General features: G+C 44.2%; 1 protein-coding gene across 5 annotated transcripts; it reads left to right on the forward strand.

The window, feature by feature from the left end:
* The first annotated feature begins 5,207 nt into the window (after positions 1 to 5,207).
* Positions 5,208 to 25,323, forward strand: csnk1db (casein kinase 1, delta b). 5 transcript variants are annotated; one of them, XM_056429202.1, is made up of 11 exons: positions 5,209 to 5,797; positions 7,523 to 7,633; positions 8,610 to 8,758; positions 20,404 to 20,632; positions 20,725 to 20,895; positions 20,990 to 21,138; positions 21,249 to 21,417; positions 21,673 to 21,791; positions 21,868 to 21,918; positions 22,154 to 22,224; positions 23,884 to 25,323. In XM_056429202.1, exons 1-10 carry the CDS (start codon positions 5,722 to 5,724, stop codon positions 22,184 to 22,186), a joined length of 1,257 nt encoding a protein of 418 aa, XP_056285177.1. In that variant the 5' UTR covers positions 5,209 to 5,721; the 3' UTR covers positions 22,187 to 22,224; positions 23,884 to 25,323. The 5 variants fall into 5 exon arrangements, with proteins under 5 accessions (XP_056285181.1, XP_056285177.1, XP_056285179.1 ...); XM_056429205.1 differs by having other exon boundaries at positions 5,738 to 5,822; XM_056429204.1 differs by lacking the exon at positions 21,868 to 21,918 and having other exon boundaries at positions 5,212 to 5,797.
* The last annotated feature ends 89 nt before the right edge of the window (positions 25,324 to 25,412 follow it).

The following is a 25,412-nucleotide window of genomic DNA, read 5'->3' on the forward strand; positions in this document are numbered from 1 at the left end:
CTGAAGACATCACTGACCCTCGTAATCATAATCACAGCGTCAGCTATTTGTCATCATTGGATAGTTTTATATTTTAAATTCCTGCATACTGACCCTCAGCTGTTTAACCTCTTCCTGTTGTCTTCATCGGTCTCTTTGGTGCTCGGCTTTCTTTCTGCAGGCACATCGGTGTGAACATGTTCTTACAGCTTGTGTCTCTATAAAATCACTTTCTTTCACATATACTTATCTTATATGCTCCGTGATTTTTCTTTCACAGTTAGTTTTGTTTGAGTGTGAAATGCATATCATAAACTTGTGTTCACTGATACACTGTGGTGGACGCAATATCATTGGGTGGGACAAAAAAAAGTATCTGAATGGAACACATTGGAAACAAGCATCTTGTTGGATTGAACATGGTTTGTCAGGATGAATCTAAAATACATTGAAATACTGAGGGCAGATTTACTTTAAGTGATTATACATTTAAAAATAGACACATGCGAGAAATACTGAGATACTAATGACAATGACTAATACCAATAAAATTAGGTATTATAGAAAGTACACCCCATTGTCATTGTATATATAATGTTAATGCCACACATCACATGACACTTAGACACTCATACAAAAAATTGGTGAATACGTAACAAATCCAAAGAATAATCTAAAGGACCATCGATATCCTGGGAAATGTAAAACACAACACAACTCAATCATTTCCATGCCTAATATTTAAAGTTTAAAAAACAAAAAGTATTGTACTATATGCCAACCACCCCCATGTGAGAGAGTTAGTGTGTTCTGAAGGCTCGTGACTGGAGATTGTTTTGATGTTTTGAGTGATTGGATTAATAAATCTCACGCTGTGTCCTGAAACGCTTCACATGCTCACTGCTCCTCAAACTCAGCCAGCACAACATTGTGTTCCTGGATCTTCAGAGCCAAGCTCACGTATGAGTCTACAGCTCTCCCTCACACATTACTAACTCTGCTTCCTCCCCGGAGTCTTGTGAGGTTAAAGGTGAGGGATGTCGTATATGTGTAAAGATTGTAAAGCTCTCTGAGGCAAATTCGTAATTTGTGATATTGGGCGATTTAAAATAAACTGAACTGAATTGAAACAACTCAGGAATGAACGGTAATAGTAAGCAACATGAGCTCCATTACAGCTGACAGGAGGTAAACACTGACATGGACCCCGTGACAGGAAGCAGGCCTGGGGGGGAGGGGAGGGGGGGGGCACATCTGCTGTCAGTTGTAGGAAGGAATAAACAGTAACTACATTTTAAACTATACTATAGGCAAACACCCTGTGTTATATTTCATAGCTAATGGTGTCATGCAAACTCATTAATTTCATGTCATTCCATTTCCATTATCCGAACCGATTATCCTATTTTAGGGTGGCGGGGATTTTAAGTCATTTCATAGCTCATTCAGAGCTGCCAACTTTTCAAAAAATCTTGGAGTGAGATTTTGTCGGGGGTGACCAAAATGTTGCTGCGCACGAAGCCACACACGTTGGTGGCTCAAATATCAGGAAATTTGAATTAATGTGGCGTTGTACCCATGTTGTACCCATGTTGTACCCTGCATTCTGGCCTGGCAAAGGTCTTTTACGAGGCATCTTTGCTACCTTAAAGAATTAAAATGTTTTTTAATAACTCTACTCTCATTTACAAAAACATGCCTAATTCTATTGCACAAATGTCCTGTCTTTATGTTAAATTCTTTATAATACATCTTACTTGTTCAAAGAGCTGTTTGGAAATTTTTTGAGAGGGTCCTTTTCCTAGGCCTGCAAATAAAGTGATAAATGCTATGTGGGCAGCTTTAACAAACAATGCTCTGATGTTTTGAGCATGCAGTATACCAAGAGGTTAACACGATGCTCTCCTGCTGCTTGTTATGACAGCTGAGTTTACATCACCACACAAAATCACACGCACAAACACAACACATTATTTCAAGATTTAAAGTTTAAGAGAGTGAGAACTTAATTGAACCACATGTCATTAACAGGGCTCTTAAATTTTGAATACAGGCAAGAGTGACATATCTATCCAGGATGCTTTATTTTCATTGGTTGCTGGATTAAATCTTACAGATACAACAGATACGTTTTTTTCTGATTGGCTATTGTGTCGCCCATTTCTTTTTTTTGATTGGCTGATAAGTGGCACCTCACAGCAGAACTCCAGGGGAGCGCTTGATTCCTCCACGGTGTGGGCAGCGCGGCCAGCTCATGTTGGCGTGCTGCGGCACATTAAAACATTAAATAGCCGAGAGTTTTTTCAGCGTGAGAAATACGATGTGTGGCGGGAGTGCGTGACGTAAGACCGAAATGCGTGACTGTCACGCTCAATGCGTAACACTTGAGCCCTGCATTAACACACCGTAGTCTCTGCTCGTTGTGTCTGTTTGAAAATCTTCTTCTGTTGCTAACTTCGGGACTCTTTGTGGTAAATAGGATGTCTATGCAGCGAATAGGTTTATAGATGCGCTCCTTAGCGCCATCTATCGTCGCGGAGTTTGAAAAACCAACGCGCCTCGGCCCAAAATCAGAATTTATTTTGCCGTGAGATATTGGTTGTGTGGCGTGAGAGCGTGTGAAAACATGCAAAAGCGTGTGTCACACGGCGAAACCGTGAGAGTTGGTAGTACCTCTGGCTCATTTCACCAACTGACAAGTATAAAACCAATTTTTACCTAGTGGTCTGAGATTAATACGAGTCCATAACTGTAATCTGACGTCGTGGACAGAGTAAGGAGGTCTAGAACTGAACTCACTCTTCCTGCAGGATGTGACTCCGTGCAGAGCGTCGGTGTGCACGTGCACGGCGGTTACTCAACCCGCGGAACAATAGGTCTGCCACCTGAGCGGCCTCTGGGCTGTATGACTGGCATGCGGGCTGCCAATGAGAAAAATCCTACGCGCCGGCTCCAGATGCAGCCAATCAGAAAAACCTCAACTCAAATCAGTGGGCGTGGCTAGAGAGCTGGAGCTGACCTAGCTTGAGATGAGTACGACCTCCTCTGCTTGTCCATCAACCAGTCTGTGTGTGTGTGTGTGTGTGTGTGTTTTGAGTGTGTGCGTGTGTTTGTGTGTGTGTTAGAGTGTGAGTGTTAGTGAGAGTGTGTGTCTGTGTTTATTTATGTCTTTGTGAGTGTTTGTATTAGTGTGTTTGTGTGTGTTTTTGTGTGCGTGAGTTTGTGTGGGTTTTTGTGTGTTTGTGGGTGTTTGTGAGTTTGTGTACGTGTGTGTGTCAGTGAGTGTGTGTGTGTGTGTTTTTCTGTGTGTTTGTTTTTGTGTGTTTTGTGGGTGTGTGTGAGTGTATGTTTGTTTTTGTGTTTTCGTGTGTGTATTTTTTTAAATATTCATTGTGTTGAAGTTGAACCAAAAGTGCAGAAAATGTAACGTTTGAATGCAGAGTTTACAGAACATATACATATATATATATATTATATGTATACACATATATGTATATATATATACATATTCTCCCAACACGTTAAATTATAAACTATAATATATATATGTATATATATTATATTAATTATAACATTTAATTAGATTAGATATTCCTTTATTAGTGCCACAGTGGAAACATGTCAGGATCACAGCAGCGGGTGCATTAGAGCATTAATAAAATAAAATAAACACAATAACAATACTAAATACTAAAATACTAAATATACAGAAGAAACAAATATATACACAATATATATGTATATATATACAGGACTGTCTCAGAAAATTAGAATATTGTGATGAAGTTCTTTATTTTCTGTAATGCAATTCAAAAAACAAAAATGTCATGCATTCTGGATTCATTACAAATCAACTGAAATATTGCAAGCCTTTTATTCTTTTAATATTGCTGATTATGGCTTACAGCTTAAGAAAACTCAAATATCCTATCTCTAAATATTAGAATATCATGAAAAAGTATACTAGTAGGGTATTAAACAAATCACTTGAATTGTCTAATTAACTCGAAACACCTGCAAGGGTTTCCTGAGCCTTGACAAACACTCAGCTGTTATAAATCTTTTTTTTTACTTGGTCTGAGGAAATATTAAAATTTTATGAGATAGGATTTTAGAGTTTTCTTAAGCTGTAAGCCATAATCAGCAATATTAAAAGAATAAAAGACTTGCAATATTTCAGTTGATTTGTAATGAATCCAGAATGCATGACATTTTTGTTTTTTTAATTGCATTACAGAAAATAAAGAACTTTATCACAATATTCTAATTTTCTGAGACAGTCCTGTATATATACACACACACACACACTTATGCCTAATTTGACATCATTGTAAGAGTGCCTTACTCTGCCTTTTTAATTGCTGAAATTACGTATTATATTAGATGCAAACATGGTGTCTGACAATGAGGGCATGACTCCGACTGCATTTGAATGTATTTCCATGTGACGGTTCCACTTTTGACTCCGTGTTTTGTCATGTGATGTGTGCAAAGGGGAACGTGGAGCATGTCCATTCAACAGGCTGACGGACAGAACCACTACAGAATTGTACCGGTTGTTTTTCACCTTTCTGTTCGGTGAATGCTGTAACAACCCATAATATGTATGTTTCTCTTCTCAAACCAATCCCTGTCTGTGTAACAAAGGAAATGGGTCTGGCCACCAGCAGATCAAATTACATTCAAAGGGAAGAAGTCAGATGTTTGTGGTAACCACACACTTGTATGCAAAGCACAGAACAATGTTTCTATTTAGAACAACAAATGCATTTTGTGGCACAGGAGGCTGCAGAAGTGAGTTTTGCTCAGATATACAAACTGCCTTACTCCTGTTTTCATTACAATATAACAAGATGTGCAAAACACACACACAAATACACACTTGTTGATGTATCAGCAGCAGCTCAAGCCATGGCCCAAACATAATAAGGTTGTGCTTTTTAAATTGTGTCTGATTTTATTCTTTCCGTATACATTTAATTAAGCCTGGATACAAATACAACGTGCATTTCCTGCGGAGTAAGCGTGACTCAGTAGCCTGATCATATTTTACAGCATTCCAATATGTAAAACACAACATATAATAATACAAATGTATTATTTCAGGATGCAGGAGCCACAGCGTTATAGTCGTCTAATGTACAGATGCTCTAATCTTCTTGAATAACAGTGACGTATGTTATACCTGGAGACCTGATTGTAGTTCATAAAATATCATAGTACAAGAACATGTTAATAGTATTGCTAGATGTTCAACTGGCCATGTTTGCCTTGACATAGCCTACTGACATTTACTACACTGGTGTTGTTCTTCCCTAGTTGCTAGGGGAAGTGACGCCAGCAGCGAACGGCAGCTTTCACGGGAGAGGAAATAAATCGGACAGTGGAGTGACGCTGCGAACGATTAGGTTTTAAGTCTCTCGGCGAAATCCGCCTCCATCCTTTTAATTCGGGGCAATAATGACCCTCAGAATACGGAGGACATAAACTACGCGTCTCGCACTATCGGATGATATCGTTATTGAAGGTCTTCGGCCCTTGGAAAGTCACAAAAAGGATGGTGACAGTTTACATTGTTACAATAGGTTCTGGGGGGCGGGGGGACGTGAATCAAGGGGGTTGTAAAGCAGTCCAGGAAGGTGGACTAACCGACGTAAACAAAAGGTGAAAAGCTTAACGATAACCGGACGAGGCGTTTAACCACCGACACGCGACGGACGGAGTCAACGGTTATTGTCCGAAATGGAGCTGAGAGTGGGAAACCGATACCGACTGGGCAGGAAGATCGGAAGCGGTTCTTTCGGTGACATCTATTTAGGTAAGCAGTCATCTCTCGACCGGAGGTACGTTCACAACACGAACGGTAATCTGTGTTTTAAGCTATCTGCCCGAGTCACGGTCCGAATCCCGTAAACGTCCGTGTGCTTGGTTCGAGTCTTCAAGCTAACCTAAACTGGTCCTTGTCTCGCTAAGTCAAACCAACTCCAGTGAAACGTCAAACTGTCCACAGACATTCTGCTCGTTGGGGAGCCGTTGGCCGACGTGAGGCATCCCAACCATGACAGGAGCTGCAGGTGAGACGGCGAGCAGCTGGTCTCACTGTTATGTTGGAGACGAGTAGCGACAACTCCGACCGGCCGCTGGCTCTCAAAGGCGTCTTTCGGAACGCTCCGGGCCCACAAGTGACGGTGCTTTGCCCTGAACGGTAGCTTTGGTCGAGACGCCAGATCCCACCCCCACCCCCACACGGCCGTTTCCGGCGTGGTCTCGCGTTAGAACCGCTGAAATGACACCGTCGTCCACTTCTTCACGGTGTCCCTCGGCTCAACACCGCGCACCCTCACAGCACCAGTACCGAAGCAACACCGGGCTTTCTTTATGTGTCTCTTTCAAATGTTCTGACAACATGTAAACCTGAATAAACAATGGATGAGTAGCCGAAGCCAGCTTGACCCCTGAACCTGAGGTTCTGCATCGACCCGAGGCCCGATTAACAGGAACCAGGCAACCTAAACGCCCACCCTGTTTTACAAAGGGCTGTTTCTGACCCATTTGATGTCGGACATTGATTTCCTGTTGAGTAGTCATGTGTCTGTGATCACATCAACACTGGGCAGACTATGAAGGCACCAGTTATCTCTCGTGCAGAAAAGCCTTTTGATATGCAGGCTTAGGAGGCTCCGTTGTATAACTAGCTGTTGGAGGAGCTGACGTGTCTTCTGCCCGCTCACAGACTAGATGTTGACATGTTTCTGTATTTGACAGGATTAGAAACTGAACCAAGAACCTGGGCCACCCAGCGGTACCAACACAAAAGCTGTTTTGTGGGCTACAACGAATAATTTAGCTTTTCTCTGCCAATATTATAAGTAGGCTTCTTGCTAAACCGGTACACCTTTGGACAATCTGGGAAAGAGCTTGTTTGAGGTTTTGTCTTGATAAACTGATTTTCTGTCTGTTGATGAATCCATTATATCATTTCAACACTAAAACTCTTCAAATTCGTGAAATGTATATTGTATGTGATACTCTGTGCAACCTCAAACATTGGACTCCCCCGTTATAACGTAACAAACACGGAGGATATGAGTACACACTGAGTCACTATGTATGCTTATCATATGCATCATCAGACTGCTTCCAGAAGATTAAAACACTTGTTTTCTTCCATAACATTCTTCACAAAACTCGAAGCACATGCTCAGTACAGATCGGGGACCATCAGTGATAACTTGTAGGACTAGATATTTCAGCAAATGCCGCACAAGCATAGACTTTGTAATAAACGCATCCTTATTCACAGCATTAACGCATACATTTGAAAAAAATAAAGCCGCAAGCTGTCAACCAGTGTGAGGTTATGCAAAGTAATGTCTTGAACAGTTTTCATGAAAAGTCTCAGCAGTGGATATTTTAAAAGTCTGCCAGATAATAAATATATTTAAATAATAACACCAGATGACTAGGTGTGTACGTGGTGTTTCTTCTTGTACTCTGGTGTTTTAAGGTACCCATTGTTCATAACATTTGTCCTTTTTTCCAGGCACAGACATTTCAGTGGGTGAGGAGGTTGCCATCAAGTTGGAATGTGTGAAGACCAAACACCCCCAGCTCCACATCGAGAGCAAGATCTACAAGATGATGCAGGGAGGAGGTGATGTATCGGCTCACAATGCTCCTGTGCTGCATCTCAGCCCTCGTGTGCTGCGTTTCCTCATCACCCTCCTATCTGATTTCTTGACCCACCCTTCCGACTCCGTGTACATGTGATGGATCCATGTGATCTCCATGAGTGACCAAACAAAGCTGAGAGAGAGACGTTGAATCCGCTCGCATCCCTACGCTGAGTTCACACCAAACGCAAAGCCATGTTTTTGCACGTTGAGATTTCATACAAAGGCAATGCAAAGATGGTGGTGTGAGTGATGTGCCGTATTCATGCGAGTTTAAATATTTCAACTGGAGCAGGACGTTAGCGTGAAAACAAAAGCCTATCAGGTTTGAGATTCTCTTCCTGTCATCACTGACATCCTCACATTGAATCAGAAATGCAGGAAAACAAAGTTGTAGGCTCGATGGGCCCCCACGTGTCCAGAGCTCGGACAGATCTGTGTCTAAACGCGTGTGTGTGTATAAAACACATGTTCATTCAGAGAACAAACATGTTCAAAGCAGTTTACTTGTTGTATTTGGCATAGCTTTGACAAAGCATACATTTAGACTTTTTATTTACTAATTTACATCAATGTGTAGTTATTTTGACATCCTCTTTATCCGTTTATTATATACACAAATATATATAGAGATATGTGTGTATTTTGGTTGCCTAAGATGTGGATTATGTAGGAGAAAAGTGCTACGGTTCTATATAGATATACATTTAAAATCCAGAATATATGGTGCTCCACTGCTAGCTCAGCATGTTTGCTTCCTGCCATCCTGAAGAGGAGTGGAACAGAAAATATCGTAAGTCATGCACATCTGTAGAGGCTTGGCATCCTCCCAAGTGATGCTACGTCACACCTGAGTGAGTGGATTGTTCTTGCCTTCAGCAAGTGAAATGCACCATGAGGAGGTGTTGTCCATTGTTGTGTTCTTACCCGTGTATTTGCGTTTCCATGTTCCTTCAGTGGGCATCCCAACCATAAAGTGGTGCGGCGCAGAAGGCGACTACAACGTGATGGTGATGGAGCTGCTAGGGCCCAGCCTGGAGGACCTCTTCAACTTCTGCTCCCGCAAATTCAGCCTCAAGACGGTCCTGCTGCTCGCTGATCAGATGGTGAGACTGCACACGCACGCACACACACACACTCGCACTCGCACACAAGCACGCTTTCTGACCGCTGCCTGCACACATCCCACATCGTGCTCTCAAATTGTGTCACCCTTTGTCGTAGTAAGCCCCTGAAGATGAGAGCAGAAAGGGCTTCAATGTTCATCACATCATTGGGCACTTCACTGCCACTTTTTATCTTTGTCTGTGGCATTGATTCAGTACTTCACTGTGCTATGTTTAACTTTAACTCGACCCACCGTGTATGAATCTGAGGAGATGGGAGCCTTGTCGAGAGCAGCCTGCTCAGAGATCTGAATCATGTCTGTCATCTGTGTTAACCAGTGGCGGCTGGTGAATTTTTTTGGGGGGGGGGGGTGGTGCAGTTGGGCGACGCGGTTTAAATAGCACTCAACAATGAGAAGAAAAGAGGTTTTGAGTAGAATATTGTAAAAAACAAAGCTTTATTTAAAGCACACACCGTGCTCAACACTGTCCAATAACAACTATCAACACACTGTAACTTTGGGCATGAGAGGTTCAGAGCAGAATAGAGTCAGAAAGAGATGCAGCACATGTTACATTGGGTGTTTGACAGAGTAGACCCACTACTGTAAATAAAAGTAGCCCTCCTCTCTTTAAAGTTGGCAAACTTCTCAATAACTCTCTGGTTAAAGTCAATCATATCTGTGACGAGCCTGTTTCTATTATTCTTGAGGGAATGTGTCTGTTTTTCAGAACTTCTTCGTTGTGTTTTCGATGCCAGTTCGGTCTCCTTCTGCTGCTCTGCTCTGCAAACAGGGTTAGCTTCATGCTGTTCGCTAGTTAGCTCCATGCTGTTAGCTAGATAACTGCGGCAAGATTCGTGCTTTGGAACAACAGACAGGGGAAACTAAACGGCGCATTACTCACTGAGCCTCCAGCTAACCAGCTCCGTTAGCTACCTGCTCGCATAGCTCCGTGGAGCTCTCTGGCTGAGGGAACGATACCGGTCTCTGATTGGCCGAATAGTCCAACCACGTGAAATAATAAAACGATGTCATTGGCCAGGGCGCAAATTTTTGCGCCCCAAGATTCACGTTTCATCTGCCAATGAGAAGCCGTCCTTGCCGAAACGACCGTGAAATGTTTGCTCGCTGTCGCACACACACGTTGGGCCGGCGCCCCGAAAATGGGGAGGGGCTTCTCTCAGTGATGATGAGTGGCGATATATTATTTATGTCACATTTAACTTAAGTGGTTGTTGACAGGCTGACGGTCTCCCACACACATTTAGTGTCACGGTATATTTACTATTTAAATGATTTGGTATATAATGTTTTTTGACAGTATATATTATATTTTTTTCTTCTTCTTTTTTTTCTTCATCTAAACATTTTAAGAGGGGCGGCGCCCTAGCGCCCTCTATGGACGCACCGCCACTGATGTTAACCATTGGTGGAAAGTAAATAAGTGAATTAATTCAGTTACTTCAGGACAATTTTTATCGTATTTTCTCTTCCACGGCATTTCAGAGATAAATATAGAACTTCATACTTAATTTGCTACATTTATTTCTGAGTAAATTTAAATGCACTGTTTACTGTTTTTCAGTAAATGTTACTGTGTCGATCATCATCTAATATTGTAATATATAATTAGGGCTGCAACTAATGATTATTTTGATAATCGATTAATCGGTTGATTATTTTTTCGATTAATCGGATAAAAAAACTAAAACTTTAATTTTCAACCCTTTATTCAAAACAGGGTCCGTACGGTCATGGAAAACCTGGAAAAGTCATGGAATTTTTAAATGGCTATTAGCAGGCCTAGAAAAGTAATTGAAAAAAATAAAATCCCAAAATATTTGAAAAAGTAATGAAAATTTGTTTTATTCAAATTTTAATTTACACGGTATATATACGGTATGCTTTGGAATTCTCATTGTTAGTTTAAATACAACATCTTCTCACTTTGTCACGTATAGACAGAGTTTTCACAAAATGTTTAATCATGGAAATGTGGTTTAAAGTCATGGAAAGGTCCTGGAGACCCACTGGTCACCATGGTGATGAACCCGTCACAAACAGACTGACAGCTTTCCTCTCCTGAGCAGTGGTCCCCATGTGGCCCCCTGAACAATATCAGAGACGCGTTCCCATTTATTATTTTTTTCACCTGGCCCGCTGCCGTTGAGATTGCAGTGAGACGCGGAGAAAGTGTGAAGTGGTGCTCTTCGCAATAGAACATCTTTGATGGGACGTGTCGCGTCTCGGCCAATCAGCGTTCAGATGTCCACAGCGTTTGGGAAGTTAGGTTAGCTTGAATGTTAGTCCGCTACATCTGCTGCTGTCACGCTGCACGGTGTAGCGATACTAACAAAGTACCCGTACGTTAAAAACGATGTGATTTAGCATATTTTTAGTATCGATACTTCATTAAAAGAGCGATCAGAGCGCACGCGCTGCTCCGCTCCGTTAAATGCCTCCTCTCTCCCTCCTATATTGTCAATCCTTGAGCAGTTTGGTCGTTTATCAGGCTACAAATTAAATCTCCATAAGAGTGAACTATTTTTTGTGAACCAACTGGCGAAGACACTCCCCCCAACCACTTTCCCTTTTAATATTGCTTCAGACGGCTTCAGATACTTGGGGGTGTCCATCACTAGCTCCTTTAAAGATCTTTTTCCCAAAAACTTTCAAACACTCTTAGCTAAATGCAAATCTGACCTATCTAGGTGGTCTTCACTTCCCATATCCCTTGCTGGCCGTATCAATCTTATTAAAATGGTAATTCTGCCGAAATTCTTATATCTCTTCCAACATATCCCAATTTGCATCAATAAATCCTTTTTCACCAGTCTTGACAGCCAACTAAATGCGTTCATTTGGGATGGCAAACCCGCCCGTCTTAAAAGATCTATTCTTCAGCTCCCCAAGTCGGAGGGTGGTTTGGCACTCCCGAACTTCCGCCACTACTACTGGACCTCTAACATTATCCGACTCCTTTACTGGACTGTCCAAAAGATTCCTAACCCCAGCCCACCATGGGTTCACATGGAGATCTCCTCTTCTTCTAGCTCCTTACACTCTGTGATATGCTCCCAACTTCCCATAATGGCGCACAAAATTTCAGCCAACCCAATTGTTACCAGTACCATTAAGATTTGGCTTCAATTCAGAAGACAACACGGCTTACACAGAGCCTCAATCCAAGCTCCGATATTAAATAATCACTTATTTTTTCCATCCTGCTCGGACCCCACCTTCCAAATGTGGGCTGCCAACGGCTTGTCACAATCAACAATCTTTACAAAGATGGGGTTTTCTCTGACTTTTCATCCCTGTCAGCCAAGTATCACCTGCCAAACAGTCATCTTTTCCGCTTCTTCCAAATTAGGCATTTTGCTCAAAAGCAGTTCCCCCATTTCCCCAACCGCCCCCCTGAATCAGGAATTGACCAGTTTCTCACCCTTGATTGCGACCAAAAAAGGCTGGTATCTACTATCTATGGGAAACTTGCCTCCTTGGACCTAGCCTCTACTACATCTGTAAAAGAGTCTTGGGAGGGTGAGCTGGGTGTAGACATATCTGACATTAAGTGGAGGGACATTCTTCATTTGGTGCAAACCTCATCTATCTGTGCTAGGCACGGTCTAATGCAGTGCAAGGTGCTACACAGGGCTCACTTTACCAATGCTAAACTAGCCAGAATATTCCCTCTTAGAGGCGATGCCTGTAACAGATGCAAGCAGTCTCCTGCCAATCACACACATATGTTTTGGTCATGCCCCAGCCTGAAGGCCTTCTGGTCTAGTATTTTCAATACCCTTGAACAGGCCCTTAACACACCCATACCCCTTAACCCTCTAACTGCCTTATTCGGCGTCCCCCCAACACAGAACATGCCCACCACGACCCAGCGGGTCATCGCCTTCACAACCCTGCTGGCCAGGCGCGCCATTCTCCTTAAATGGAAGCACGTCTCTCCACCCACACATGACAGGTGGATACAGGACCTATTACAGTGTATTAATCTCGAAAAGATAAGATTTTCACTACAAGGATCCCTGACACTCTTCCACAAGACCTGGACTCCCTTATTACTGCTAATCAATGACCTTACGATTAACCCTGATGCTGATGAGGTGTGAATGAAATCTGGTGGGAGGGAGAGACTTTTCAATTCCCCTTTCCTTGTCTCCTTAATACACTGATCATTACTCTATTTGCTTTCTCTGTTTACTCTTATTGACTATTAATATGAAGAAGCACCCGTATTTTTATTTCATGTAATTTTGACCCCCTTTTATTTAATTCCCTTTCTTTTTCGCTTGTTTGTTATGTCTTTTTTGTTTGTTATGTATTTTTTTTTCTTTTTTTTTTTTTCTTTTTCTTTTGTGACCATAGGGGTGAGGGTGGGGGGAGGGTGGGATGGATGGGGTAACTATGCAATTCTCCTACAGACCATCTTTTCTACGTTGTATACCTACTGTATCGTTATTGTGATGTCTGTCAAAAATCCAATAAAAAAGATTTGGAGAAAAAAAAATGTTGTCTGCACGCGCAGCGCTCACAGCGAGTGGCGTCGTGGCTTATCTCCGTTGCCTTTCTCCGTGGAAAAATATTTTCCGCTATCCGCCACGGAATAAATAACCACGTTTTCTACGTTATACTCTTGTGGAAATGCCACACACGTCGTGACATGTAGCGCCCTGGTGTCTGGGTTCATAACGTCACCCGGAGGCGCACACAGCTCCGTGAATGTCTCCGACTACGTGAATGACTTCCGCATCCAGCGCCACGTGAGCAGCAGCAGCCAATTAGATTCCTCAAAAGAGGAGCAGCTCAGCGCTGATTGGCTCTCACAACGCAGCGTTCTCTCCTCTCCCTCCGCTCCGCTCTTGTTTCTCCTGCGCCGCTCTGCGCTCAACTCTGTTTATTCTCCGCGACTTATTGAGTGCCGTAATAATCGCGCGACACAACGAATCGATAATGAAATTCGTTGCCATCTATTTTAATAATCGAATTTTATCGATTTGTTGTTGCAGCCCTATATATAATGATGTTATAACTACTACCTATACTTTTAGTACATTTTCTTGATTATCGTCTTACATACTTTTACTTTAAGATTTTGAATGCAGGACTTCTCTCTGCAACGCAGTGTTTTTCAAAATGTTGGCTCAGGCTGGTACTCGGACCATAGAACTTCCACCAGTGAGTCTGAGTCAACCCGTTGTTGTCTCTCCTCTTCTCTTCCTCCTCACGTTGCTTTTGAAGATGATCAGATGGACTGCTGCATTGGCGTTGCTTTTTGGGCAACAGTAACGGATCATTTTGAATTTTCCACGATGTATACACACACACAGTTTAATTATGCCAGGTTTATACTTCTGCAACAACAACAAGGAGCTTATTAATTAAGGCACAGGAGCTCCTCCTTCTCCCCCTCCTCCATGTTTTTCTTTTGAGGCATCAGTTGTGGTGTTGGGACTTAAAAATAATAATTGAATCACGCTGTTCAAATGTATGAAAAGATTTGAAAACTGCTTGTCCAACTCCAACTTTCTGTTTTTAACCGGGAAACGTGACACAAGCACGGGACTGTGGCGAGTGCTGCACTGCCACACACACACACACACACACACACACACACACACACACTGCACTGCTTCGTTCTCACATACGCATGCTGCACTGCTACGTTCACACACTGCACTGCTATGTTCTCACACACATGCAGCACTGCTACGTACACACACACACACATGCTGCACTGCTATGTTCACACACACACATGCAGCAATGCTATGTACACACACATGCATAAGTCACACACACATGCTGCACTGCTATGTACACACAAACGCACGCTGCACTCCTATGGTCAAACACACACACACACATGTTGCACTGCTACATACATACACACACACACGCTGCACTGCTATGTACACACACATGCATAAGTAGGGATGAGAATTGATAAGATTTTAACGATTCCGATGCCTTATCGATTCCTGCTTATCGATTCGATTCTTTTATCGATTCTTATTGGGCAAGGGGTGAAAAAAAGAGCACAAACGGGTTTATTTACATTAATTTTCTTTTCTATAATGCTGCACACACCATATACAGTATGTATACATACACATTTACATTTTTTTAAATAACCAAAAACATTTAGACATATTCCTCTTGAACTTAAAATAAAACTTACATAACTTAAATAAAATGTATTCTGTTTAATTTAAACATGTTCCTAGAAATTACAGTGCTCCTTCCTTTTTTTAAAGGGTATATGAACTGAGCTGCCAAAAATGAAACTAGCAGTGGCAAATGCCAAGTGTGCAACCATCAATTGTATCAGGCATGAGAATCCCTCACCTTTCGGTGAAATTCGCCGTTTTGAAACCAAAATAGGTGACTTACGTGAATCGTGTAGATCCGAAGAGGTTTTGTTTTGGGGTGGGGGTGGGGGGGTCAATTGGCCGGCGTTTATGAGATTGGAGTGGGACACGGAGAAAATGTGGAGTGGTGCTCTTCGCAATAAAACATCTTTGATGGGACGTGTCGCGTCTCGGCCAATCAGCGTCAAGATGTCTTCAGCGTATGGTGGTTTAGGTTAGCTTGAATGTTAGACGCTACTTCTGCTGCTGTCACGCTGCACGGTGTAGCGATACTAACAAAGTACCCGTACGTTAAAAACGATGTGATTAAGCATATTTTTAGTATCGATACTTCATTAAAAGAGCGCGGGATCAGAGCGCACGCACTGCTCCGTTTTCGAGCTGTCTGCGCACACTGCGCAGCGAGGGGCGTTAAGTGGCGGAATTTTCGGCTTTAAAAATACAAATAAAAAAAGATGCCAGAAGTGAAATGTTTAAGTTCAGTCTGTAAAGTTCTGTAACTCTACAGCTGCTCATCCTGATGAACTCTGTATCCTCTGGTCAGATACAGACTAACGGCCTCATATGATAATCAATGCTATGATGGAACCATGTAGTTTCATTCATATCTTATAGGCTAATACTAATATTACTGCCATTTGTTAAGTGTTGAAAAAGTTGGTAAAAAGTGAACCATACAGATATTTTATTTATTACTATTATAGATAAATATACCAGTATCGTATTTATGGTATACTGTTTTATGGTATTGTATCATGATATTTATGGCAGGTATGGCATAGATTAGAACATAGTGTCAAACTCATGGCCCGCGTCATTTTATGTGGCCCGCGGCGGCATTCTTGTGTCCTTAAGATTCACTTGTTGGTTCATAATTGACTGTAAAAGGGAATATTACTAGTATATTAATAGTTGTGTTGTGCATACTGTGATATTCTGAACTCAGGTTCAAACTGCACCATCTTTTCATTAAATACATTTGAGAAGTTAAAAATGTCCCTCGATTTAGGTCTCAGCTTGTCATGCAGGGGTGATAGTGCATCCCAAAGCCAGACCAGGAGAGAACCACTGCCCAGACCAGTGGAGAACCACTACCCAGACCAGTGGAGAACCACCTGTCTCAACTGTGACAAAGCTTTTAACAATGTTAATGTAATAATGTTTGTTTGATCTTTGATAAAGTAATGTGGGTTAAAATAAATATAATGAAATTAAATAGATGTATTTTATAATATTAAATACATTTGCATATATAGTTATACATTTATATAAGTAAACCTAAATAAACAATAAACAAATGCAAAGACAGTTATTTAACAATATGTTCTGGAGAAGTTAGAATTATGCCGTATTGGTGACAACCGGCCCTTTGAGGGCAGTCATGAGGCGGATGTGGCCCTCGGTGAAAATGAGTTTGACACCCCTGGTATAGAAGATCGTGACAACCAGCTAGAGGCAGAACAGACTCGAGGAACAGACTCAAGGAACAGACTCGAGGCTCAGCAGAGCACAAGACTTGAAGACTTGTTCACGCAAAAAAAAAAGGAAGTTGGTTCATAAATGACGATATTATACACAATATTACTATTATTATAGGGCCCACTGACTTGGTGTCAGAATGGAGGAACTATAGATTATCATACAACGTCCGACATCGATGTTCGTGGAAGTCACCAGCACCCCCCCCCCCCCCCCGCGCGCGCGCCTATCCATCTCACCTTTTTCACCCCTGACCCGTTTTCATGCCTGTTGTATGGATCATCAACAATTCTTGTGCAGAAAAATAAGCATGTCTGCTTTCTCCGGGAGGATACGCGATCTCTCAGGACTTATTGTGTCTCCAGCCGTGGAGAACACTCTCTCAGATGGAGGATGAACACAAAGATATGAGGTGTACAAGACGTGCTGTAGCCTGTGACCCAGACAGACTACCAGCCTCTGAACCGGTCTGACTCTGAATGTCATCAGCTAAATTGGATGGCAATGGAGATTATTTATATAGTGAAAGCTGGTTTACACAATGAAACAAATGGCACTAACAAAATTGCTGAATTTGCTGAGCTGACATAAAGCCACATTAAGAGGGGAGGCAAACACGACCTCTGCCTCAATGTAGGGTGACAATGGAAGATTCTGTAGCTAAGCTAGCGTAGCTATATGCTAAGTTTAATAATGGATTAAAAATCGATATGCTCAGTTTAATAATGGGTTAACATGATAACGCGAACGTTTGCTGATAACACACGCCCTCCGATAATTAACACCGTTACGATCAAACATTTCTCAAAACTGGACTTTTAATCCAAACGTGAAGTGATCAATAATGGGAGACCAATGCCGGTGTTCCACTCCTACTGGTTTTCAAACCTACTGGTTTCCCTGCGCGTGCCTGCGTTGTGTTCTCTTAACATCTGCAGCGGGGCTCTGTCTCGCTCACCAGATTCGTCACACATTCACAAACATATTGCTGGAGATCTTCAAGCCACCGTTCATATCCATGTCGGCGATTACGATTGTATAAGTGAGCAGCGCATCACAGCCACGGAGGAAGAAATACATTTTCGAAAAAATAAAAATAAAAAGATCGCCCGACCTGGTTTCGATCTCTTTCACGCAAAAGGAGACTGCACTCAAAGACATGCAGTCTGTGCGCTGCGCCACCAGATATTAGTTTCAGCTCAAGTAATTTATATATTGATCCATTAAGTCACATTTCTTATGTTTTCATGGGAACAGTTTGGTCGAAGGGATCTGAAACAACTGGTTACCGTGAGCGGATATTTACACTTTGAAACATGTTTAGCGATGCTTGTTCACAACACTTTTGCCACACAATACCGACGCATTTTTCAATGACGATGGTACTGTGAAAATAAATTAGAAACATTTTTATGAAAGATCGCAACGACCTGGATTCGATCTCTGTCGAGCAAAAACGATGATGTCCTCCTCATCGCTGGTGCTTCTGATTGCACTACCAGTAAACACAAAAGTATAAGACATTTAAAAAGCTATTCTTAATGTCACATCTCGTGTCCAGGGAACTGTTTGGTGTCAGGGATTTGAAACAACTAGTTGCCTCGGGCGGATATTAAAGCTTCCAAACATATTCAGCGATGCTTTTATAAATAATATTCAGACTTGCATACCATAATACAAAAATAATAACTATATTTACATATCACACAAATTATTCATAGCCGTCAAAACAAAAATATAACACAACGGCCAAGATAGACAGTGAAAGAAAACATGCTGGACAGCAGAAGTCCAGTGTCTGCCACTTTTTCCATTCATACTGATGTCGCTAAGTTATTAATTGATTCTGATTACATGATTTGCAATTGGACGGCTTATTTTAAGATTTTGAGGTCTGTGAAGCATTTGCTAAACTCGTGGAGTATGTAAATAAAGTTTATCAATACATTTTTTGTATTATGATAGTCTGAATATTATTTATAAAAGCATCGCTGAATAAGTCAATTAGTTGTTGTCAAAATGCGTCGGTATTGTGTGGCAAAAGTGTTGTGAACAAGCATCACTAAACATGTTTCAAAGTGTAAATATCCGCTCACGGTAACCAGTTGTTTCAGATCCCTTCGACCAAACTGTTCCCATGAAAACATAAGAAATGTGACTTAATGGATCAATATATAAATTACTTGAGCTGAAACTAATATCTGGTGGCGCAGCGCACAGACTGCATGTCTTTGAGTGCAGACTCCTTTTGCGTGAAAGAGATCGAAACCAGGTCGGGCGATATTTTTATTTTTTCGAAAATGTATTTCTTCATCCGTGGCTGTGATGCACTGCTCACTTATACAATCGTAATCGCCGAAATGGATATGAAAGGTGGCTTAAAGATCTCCAGCAATATGTTTGTGAATGTGTGACGAATCTGGTGAGCGAGACAGCCCCGCTGCAGATGTTAAGAGAACACAACGCACGCACGCGTAGGGAAACCAGTAGGTTTGAAAACCAGTAGGGGTGGAACACCGGAGCTAAAATGTATGCTTCAAACGAAGGGACAGAAGTTAACTTGATCGACTCCACACAATAAAGGCAAATTGCTTCACACAGTGAGTGGTTGTGATCACTTTTGGGGAGTTTACCTTGGACCAGTGGTCCCCAAACTACGGCCCGCGGACCGGATCCGGCCCGCCTCCCCATTTGGACCGGCCCCCTGAACAATACCAGAGACGCGTTCCGATTGTTTTTTTTTTTTCACCTGGCCCGGTGCCGTTGAGATTACAGTGAGACGCGGAGAAAATGTGAAGTGGTGCTCTTCGCAATAAAACATCTTTGATGGAACGTGTCGCGTCTCGGCCAATCAGCGTTCAGATGTCCACAGCGTTTGGGAAGTTAGGTTAGCTTGAATGTTAGTCCGCTACATCTGCTGCTGTCACGCTGCACGGTGAAGCGATACTAACAAAGTACCTGTACGTTAAAAACGATGTGATTTAGCATATTTTTAGTATCGATACTTCATTAAAAGAGCGATCAGAGCGCACGCAATGCTCCGCTCCGTTAAATGCTGTCTGCACGCGCAGCGCTCACAGCGAGTGGCGCGCGCAGCGCTCAGCCGTAATGCGCGCACACAGGTGAGCACTCTCTCACCTCACACTAGCACTTTTTGTCGTGTGAAATAGAGCCAAACTTTAGAACGCTTCTGCCTAGTTGCCATGTTTGCTGCAGTCTGAAGAAGAAACTAAAAAAGTTTGCGCATGCGCAACGCCACAGAGGACCGTTAGCAGAACCGTTAAAGAATTTGGCTGACGATCCCAAACAATCGGTTCACTGGGAACCGGTTCTAAAACAGAACCGGTTCTCGATTCCCATCCCTATGCATAAGTCACACACACATGCTGCACTGCTACGTTCTCACACACACACTCACACACACACACTGCTAACCTGCTCATCACATGCTCTCGACAATAACGTTGTGGCTGCTAACTCCCGTACGGGGGCGTGGCCACTCAGCTTTGCACATGCATCACAGCTGGCAGTAAATGATTTGACTTGTTTGTGCTTCATGTAAACAGGTGTTAATGCTCTTCAACCACAGCACCCTGCATGCTCCACACTCATCTGGTCTAGTTTACACTTTATGATTGGGTCAACATAAGCATCGTAGCATCATTATTGGTGATCAAAATGTGACTTGACTTGGTGTACTAAGGACCGGTCAGACAGGTGAGTGCATACCCTCATGTCAACGCGGTGCAGTGACACCATTCTGTTCTTTTCACTACAGATCAGTCGCATCGAGTTCATTCACTCCAAAAACTTCATCCACAGAGATGTGAAGCCGGACAACTTTCTGATGGGACTGGGAAAAAAGGGCAACCTGGTCTACATCATCGACTTTGGCCTGGCTAAGAAGTATCGTGACGCTCGCACACACCAGCACATTCCCTACCGCGAGAACAAGAACCTGACGGGTACTGCCCGCTACGCCTCGATCAACACACATCTGGGGATCGGTAAAAAAACTCAACACTGAAGTGGCCTGTTTGACACATCACTGCAATTAATTGTGATCTCAGTCACGACCCCTTCCTGTCTCCCTCTACAGAGCAGTCGAGGCGCGATGACCTGGAGTCGTTGGGCTATGTGCTCATGTATTTTAATCTGGGCTCGTTGCCCTGGCAAGGCCTCAAGGCCGCCACCAAGAGGCAGAAGTATGAACGGATCAGTGAGAAAAAAATGTCCACCCCCATTGAGGTGCTTTGCAAGGGTTACCCCTGTGAGTGCCTACTTATCTAATCGTTGTTGCAATATTCTACATTTCCTGATGGTAAATAAGAATAGTCAGCTGAGGAATGTCTTCCCCCTCACAGCTGAGTTTGCAACCTACCTGAATTTCTGCCGTTCGCTGCGCTTTGATGACAAGCCGGACTACTCGTACCTGCGGCAGCTCTTCAGGAACCTGTTCCACCGACAGGGCTTCTCTTACGACTACGTGTTCGACTGGAACATGCTCAAGTTTGTGAGTGTGTATCATCGTTCGAGGGGAGGGATTTGTGTGTTTCTGCTTCAGATCATCAGAAAGCACGTCGTCGTCCTGTTTGACTCTCGACTCGTTCTCGCTGCACACAGGGAGCCAACCGCGCAGCAGAGGAGGCGGAGAGAGAACGCCGGGACCGCGAGGACCGGCTGAGGCACGGCAGGAACCCGGTGGCCCGAGGAATACCTGCTGTGTCAGGACGACCACGCAGAGCCCAGGACGGAGCCCCGGCCGCCCCCCTCACGCCCGCCTCAAACCCAGGTCAGTTCTCTGCAGCCGCCTGTGACGTGATCAGTGTTGAAGGATTTTAGGATTTCAAAGCTAGAATCCAGGGTTTACGATGTTCTTTGTTCTGACTCGTCTTTAAAATGAATTTGAAAATAATGTCATTGCATTTAAATCCCAAACTAAAGCCAGTCCCTTTGTTATTGAATATGATGCACATAGGGTAGTATGTGCGTCTGCATATCCATTCCGTCCTGATGGGGGTCTTTGTTCTTGCTCTCTGGTCTCCAGTGTCTGGGATGGAGCGTGAACGAACGGTCAGCATGCGACTGCACCGCGGCGCTCCCGTCAACGTGTCATCGTCGGATCTAACAGGACGGCAGGACGCGTCCCGCATGTCCACCTCACAGGTACAAGACCCCCCCCCCCCCCCCCCCGGCGACACACTCACTCCCTTCCTTTGGCGTCTCTTCTCCCTATGAGCAGAAAGAGGAAAGTCCCCCCAGGCGAGGCAGCAGCCCGGCTCTGAGCATGCAGGTGGTAGTTTTAAATTATAGTTAGAATCACATTTGACATTCTTTAAACTTCCTGGACCGAAGTCTGTATCTCGCTACTTCATAAGATCATTAGACATGAGTGGAGAGGTCACATGGTTTATAAAAGGAGCAGCAGAAAGTCTCCACACTTGTTTGCTGTAACTAAGACTCCTTTCTCCAGCTCTGTGGGTTCTGACTTGACATATTGAGCCTTCTCTCCCTTCCCCCAACCTCAGAATAGTATTCCCTACGAGCATCACGCCAAGTAGACGCTCGCCACGTCCTTGTGTGACGGCGGCAACACTGGGTGAGTCCTGTCCCTACAGCACCAGGGATGCATGGGTCCAGAGTCCAGTTCTCCACCGGGCTGCCAGCCCCGGTTGCAACATGTTCTGCTCCCTGACGAGGGGAAAGAACCCAAGTGGTGTGCTGGAGATTAGACGAGCCACACCAGGCTGACCCCAGCCATCGAGACGTGGCCTGAGCAAACGGCTGTTGTCATATTGCACGATGCCATTACGTCCACTCGGCTGTCGATGACATCATAGCCGGCCCACGTCTCATTGAGCAGTCGGAGCGGGAGGGTCCTCTGAGAACTGGACTGGATCCTGCATCACGGTGTCTGAGAATGCAACTCCCTCTTTGCCCACTTTGCCCTGATCCCCCTGAACCGGCGCCTGTGGCTTGTTGCTTGCACAGTTGGTGTGACGGTCAACAGCTCGCGCATCCTAAAGGAATGTGCCTCCCTCCAGCCGGGTCGCTGCACTAAACACCTGCATGATGTCCACCGCGTGTCCACTGTGTCCACCGTGTGTCCACCACATGTCCACTGTGTGTTTACCGTGGGCGCAGGGGGAAATCAGAAAGACCCTTTATTGAGAACTTCACACATAAAGTACAGACATAAATCTAATTAATTTATAAACCTTTTGTGTAAATGTTTACGTGACGCCGTTGACTGATCACGCTTGCGTAACGGCCAAGATTATTCTGATGGGCTTTTCTGCTGTTGCCCTTCAAAACAAAAGCTCAACATGAAGTGAGAGTGGCCGTATCAAGTCTGCAACCCCGTTTTAAACAGACTTGTAGTGGAAAGCGGGCTCATTGCAGCCAATACAACTTGATAGCTCACACACATCTGCACTCCTTTTGTTTTGCACAGGTTTTTTCTTTCTTTAAAAAAAAAAAATGAACGTCAATACATTTTCTCCAAACTAAGAACACGTCGCGTTAGCTCACGTCTCGTTACGTTCCAGCGATGCTTGTAAATATCAATACAAATCTATGTTGGTGCCACTTCTTGCTGCACACCTGCTTCCCAAACCGAGCAAACACACCTTGTGGTTTGTAAAACACACTGAGGGAACAAAGCAGCACCTAGAACCTAGAGCCCGGGCGTGATGGGTTCCCCCAGGGACCGCTATGAGAAGCTCCGGGTGGCTAGGGGTCCTGGAGTAGAGGAGCTAACACTAGTGTTTCACAGCGAGTGAGATGGAGAGGAGAACAATAACCTGAGACGTGCCTTATTGTTTCCTGATGAGACGCATCCCAACCTCCCTTAATTCCTCCCTGCTGCTGTTGCTGTGCAGACGAGTGTTTGTGATTGGTTGCAACGAGCTTCATGTCGTGCTGTCCACCTGTGAGGTTCTGTGTGACTCCTCTGCCACTCATCCTGCCTGACGCTCTCGGTCCTCTGGAGTTTGTTCCTTTCCTCTGTGCAACAGCTTTATCTTTCTGATGGTCTGGATTCTTCCCCTCACTGTCGGTTCAGACCATTGAAAAGAAGTTTAAATGTTTGGTTCAGTGCTGGGACATTGTGACGCGTGCCTCTGCGGCGGAGTCCTCGGTTGAAAGGGTGTTTGAATGCATCGAGTGAAAAGCTCCACGTCCACTGACCTGAGAGCCTGATGCCCAGAGACTGTTGTTGGTTCTGACCCCCCTGCTTCCTGTCCTGTGTTTCCTCCAGATGGTGTCCGCCGCCGTGCCGACTGCTGGCCTCCATCTCCTAGCTCCTCGATGAGCCCCCACAATGCACCCTGGTGGATCGAGCCCTGTTCACTCGGAAGCCATCCGACATCCATTAACTCTACCCAACTGCTCCTTCAGGCTCTCTCTCTCTCTTCCCCCCCCCTCCTGGTTATGTGTGCTGGTCTGAACCTACCAAAACATTAAATGGCACCAAACCTCAGGACCCCCCCCCCCCCCCCCCACACACACACACACACACCACCACCACCTGATTCTGACTGGACAAACATGCAGTCGGTCTTTTCTAGGACTCTGACTGACTGCTGAAACAGGTGGAGGCTCCGTCCTCTGGCCAAGTCTGTCATCACTGTCTGCTACGTCATACTGATCAATAAAAGCCTTTTTCTCTCTTGTGCAGTAACGTGTATGAAGCTGAAGCAGCAGCTCTTCATTTTCTATAAATATATATGTGTGGCTACTTTTCGGGGTGTGATGCTCTTCACTGGTATTTGCAGGTTCCAGTCCCTCGTCCTTCCTGGTTTCAGGTCCCATCCCCACTGACGGCTCTCGTCAGTAACTATATAGCCATGTGTATGAAATAAAAAGAAAGTACGTTGCATGTTTTTTAGAGGTGAGTCTTCAGCGTCAGGCGAGCGAGGCCCATGGACATACCAAAGAAGTGCTTTGGTATCGTGGGAGGAGCTTCTGTGTCGTCACCTGTTGGTTGGCTCCGGCCCCCGGTGTGCTGTACACGGGAAGTGCACTTCGTGGGGGGGGGGGCAGCAGAGCAGAGCATCGTCTGGCATGTCGGACCAGGTGTTCATTGACCGTGTACAGAAAAGCGTTCTCATTCTTATTTCTGTCCTTTGGAAGCTGTGAATAACGTAATATCGATGTGTAAATGTGCCGGTGGGTCTGAACCGGACCGCCAGGCTCGGTCCAGGAACCGAGGGGCTGCTGTCAATGTGGTGGTCTCCGTCAGTCCACCCGCGGTCAGGTGGGGGGGGGGCAGATGTTGCACTGAAAGACATTTTGTGAGACTCTTTGCAGTCACTGCTCCGTTTGGAGGCGTCCTGCACCGCGGTGGGGATGCCGCGGTGCAGGACGCCTCTGAACCGCCTCTGAACCGTCCGGTCGGGAGGGAAACTGAATGTTCTGTTCCGTGTTCTGTTTTCTTTTCTAATTCACACGGCTGGTCACACGCTCCTGGCTGTGAGAACGTGCCATGTGGGTCAGACTTAAGTGGCCGGTTGTAGTTCATCCTCGCTGCTGCTGCTCATTCTCTTGTTTTGGACTTTTGACCCTTGACCTTTTTGGTCAGCAGCTCAACACCTTCAGTGAATTCTGTCAGCGACCAGATCAGCAAGATTCACTTTCTCACATTTATATTTTCCACTGTATTTGTGTACTTAAACTGTAAATAAAGGAACTACTTGTACCTCGTTTGTGTCACTTTCCTATGAATGAAGCCGGTGGTCTCTGGGGGAGGGGGAGGGGTTAACACGGATCATCGACATGTGTCACGAA

This window comes from Pseudoliparis swirei, chromosome 13 (genome assembly GCF_029220125.1).
Source record: "Pseudoliparis swirei isolate HS2019 ecotype Mariana Trench chromosome 13, NWPU_hadal_v1, whole genome shotgun sequence".
Classification (NCBI taxonomy): Eukaryota; Metazoa; Chordata; class Actinopteri; order Perciformes; family Liparidae; genus Pseudoliparis; species Pseudoliparis swirei.